Here is a 1862-nt window from a genome sequence, read left to right as displayed (position 1 = left end):
TATATATATATTCCATTTACAAATGGTGTCAATATTCAGTTTTTCCCGATTCCTCTTGGATTTGTTCCGTTTGATTTTCCAAACGTAAAACCATGACAAAGAGAAACGAATTAATTCAAATATAGAAATGTTATTTATTATTATTATTATTATTATTATTTGACACATATAAAGTCTCCAGGTCGAACAATTTAAACAAGTCAACGAAATTTGTTTTCTTTTTTTTTTTAACATTTTTTGTTTATCTGAGGTATCACTTTGTGCCGACAATAAAAGTTGAATTTAAACTCCTGAGCGGAGGCAGACAGCTGCTGAACATGAAAAACAAAAAGAGTTCATTCATGAATAATAACAATATTAATAACTATAAAAGACAATAAGTGTTAGAGTAAATAGGTTAGAAGATTAAAGCAGCAGATTGGGTTTTAATTCGGTGTGAGAACAGCCTGGGGTTCCGTTCACACACACATCTTCATTGTTTTCGCCTCTTTTTTTCTGACTCTTTAATCCTCTGAACCTATGGATCAGTTGAGACTCGGTTCTGATGCAGAATCAAGCAGAACCTCAGAGTAATTAAACGCCAGTTCAGATTATTCTAAAGAAAAACAAATGTGCGTAAAATCTTCTTTTACGCACAAACCTTTGCTCCAATCCTTTCCTGCAGCAGTCATGTTTAAACCAAGCAGCTGTGTCTGTGAGCGCATCAGAATGTGGAGGTGTGATGGGTTTACTTACTGGGGTATCCCACGGCGGCGGTGTGCAGCAGATCCATGCCCGGGCCGGACAGCGTTAACCCGTTCACGGCGTAATGGGGCTGCTTAATGTAGGACATCATGCCTCCTGCCGGCTTTAAAACACTCCCTCACTCTCTCTCTCCTTCTGTCGGGCCGGGGGACGCCTCTCCAAACCTCTCTCGGGGGGGTTGTCTCCTTCTTTCTCTCTTCTCTGTTTTTCCCTTCCTCTCTCTCTCTCTCTCTCCCTCCCTCTCTCTCTCTCTCTCCCTCTCTTTCTCTCTCTTTGTCTCAGATGATGTTTTACCTTTTTTTCCTGCCTCAGTTTGCTTCTCTGACTTGTGGTTCTGGTAGATCTAGAGGATAATCCTCACCTGATGTTTCTCCACTTCTGATTTAAAACTTAAATTAATAATAAGATTAAGAAGAATTTTTTTTAAAATAAATGCACCTGTTAATTAAATAACCTCCAAATTCAAAGCACTAGAAGCTGACTAAGTTAGATGTCTGCTTGTTCCATGGAGCTGGTGCGTAATGGCAGCTCGTCCCCCCTGCGCGCACTGATGGAGGCTGGATGAGGTTCTGGGTGCTGGAGGCCCACGCGCCGGTCCTCTGGTCCCTGAGAAGAGGATGCTGATCTGCAGGGTGGACAAGTGAGGCAGGCGAGGAGAAGACTGGCTAATTAGAAGAAACTTCTGACCCAAGTCTGCGCTGAGAGCCCTCCCTCCTGCTCTCTCTCTCTCTCTCTCTCTCTCTCTCTCTCTCTCTCTCTCTCTCTCTCTCTCTCTCTCTCTCTCTCTCTTACGCAAATGCGCGCGCACCCATGCTCAATACTTCAGTCTTGTTTGCGTGTTTTCTTTTTCTTAACGTGATTTTCATCTAAATATATATATATAATTTTTTATTTATTTTTCTGAACTAAGCGGTCATTTGAGACAACTCCCCGCCCCCCTTTTGCTTTGAGGCAGTTTTATTGTCCCAAGGTGCAGATTGGAAATTGGCCTCCAGAAATAATTGAGCTGAGTGGAGGCAGAACCGGGTCCGGACCGGATTAAGAAGCAGCACAAAGAGCTGCTTGTTCTGCTGCTAAATCTGCCTCTGATCCCCAGCAGGCTCCTCAGCCATCATTTC

At 42.9% G+C, this 1862-nt stretch overlaps 1 protein-coding gene across 1 annotated transcript in view; it reads right to left on the bottom strand.

Moving 5' to 3' along the window:
• The window catches only part of LOC106522126 (homeobox protein otx5), a 4570-nt gene extending 3105 nt beyond the window's left edge, over positions 1 to 1465 (bottom strand). The window contains exon 1 of the mRNA XM_014014987.1: positions 736 to 1465. Coding sequence (XP_013870441.1) covers positions 736 to 835 — 100 coding nt within the window. The 5' untranslated portion in view covers positions 836 to 1465. The remainder of the gene's footprint in view (positions 1 to 735) is intronic.
• Between the last annotated feature and the right edge of the window lie 397 nt (positions 1466 to 1862).

This window comes from Austrofundulus limnaeus, unplaced genomic scaffold, assembly GCF_001266775.1.
Source record: "Austrofundulus limnaeus strain Quisiro unplaced genomic scaffold, Austrofundulus_limnaeus-1.0 Scaffold121, whole genome shotgun sequence".
NCBI classification, from domain to species: domain Eukaryota; kingdom Metazoa; phylum Chordata; class Actinopteri; order Cyprinodontiformes; family Rivulidae; genus Austrofundulus; species Austrofundulus limnaeus.
This window is presented reverse-complemented; position numbering and strand designations above follow the sequence as displayed.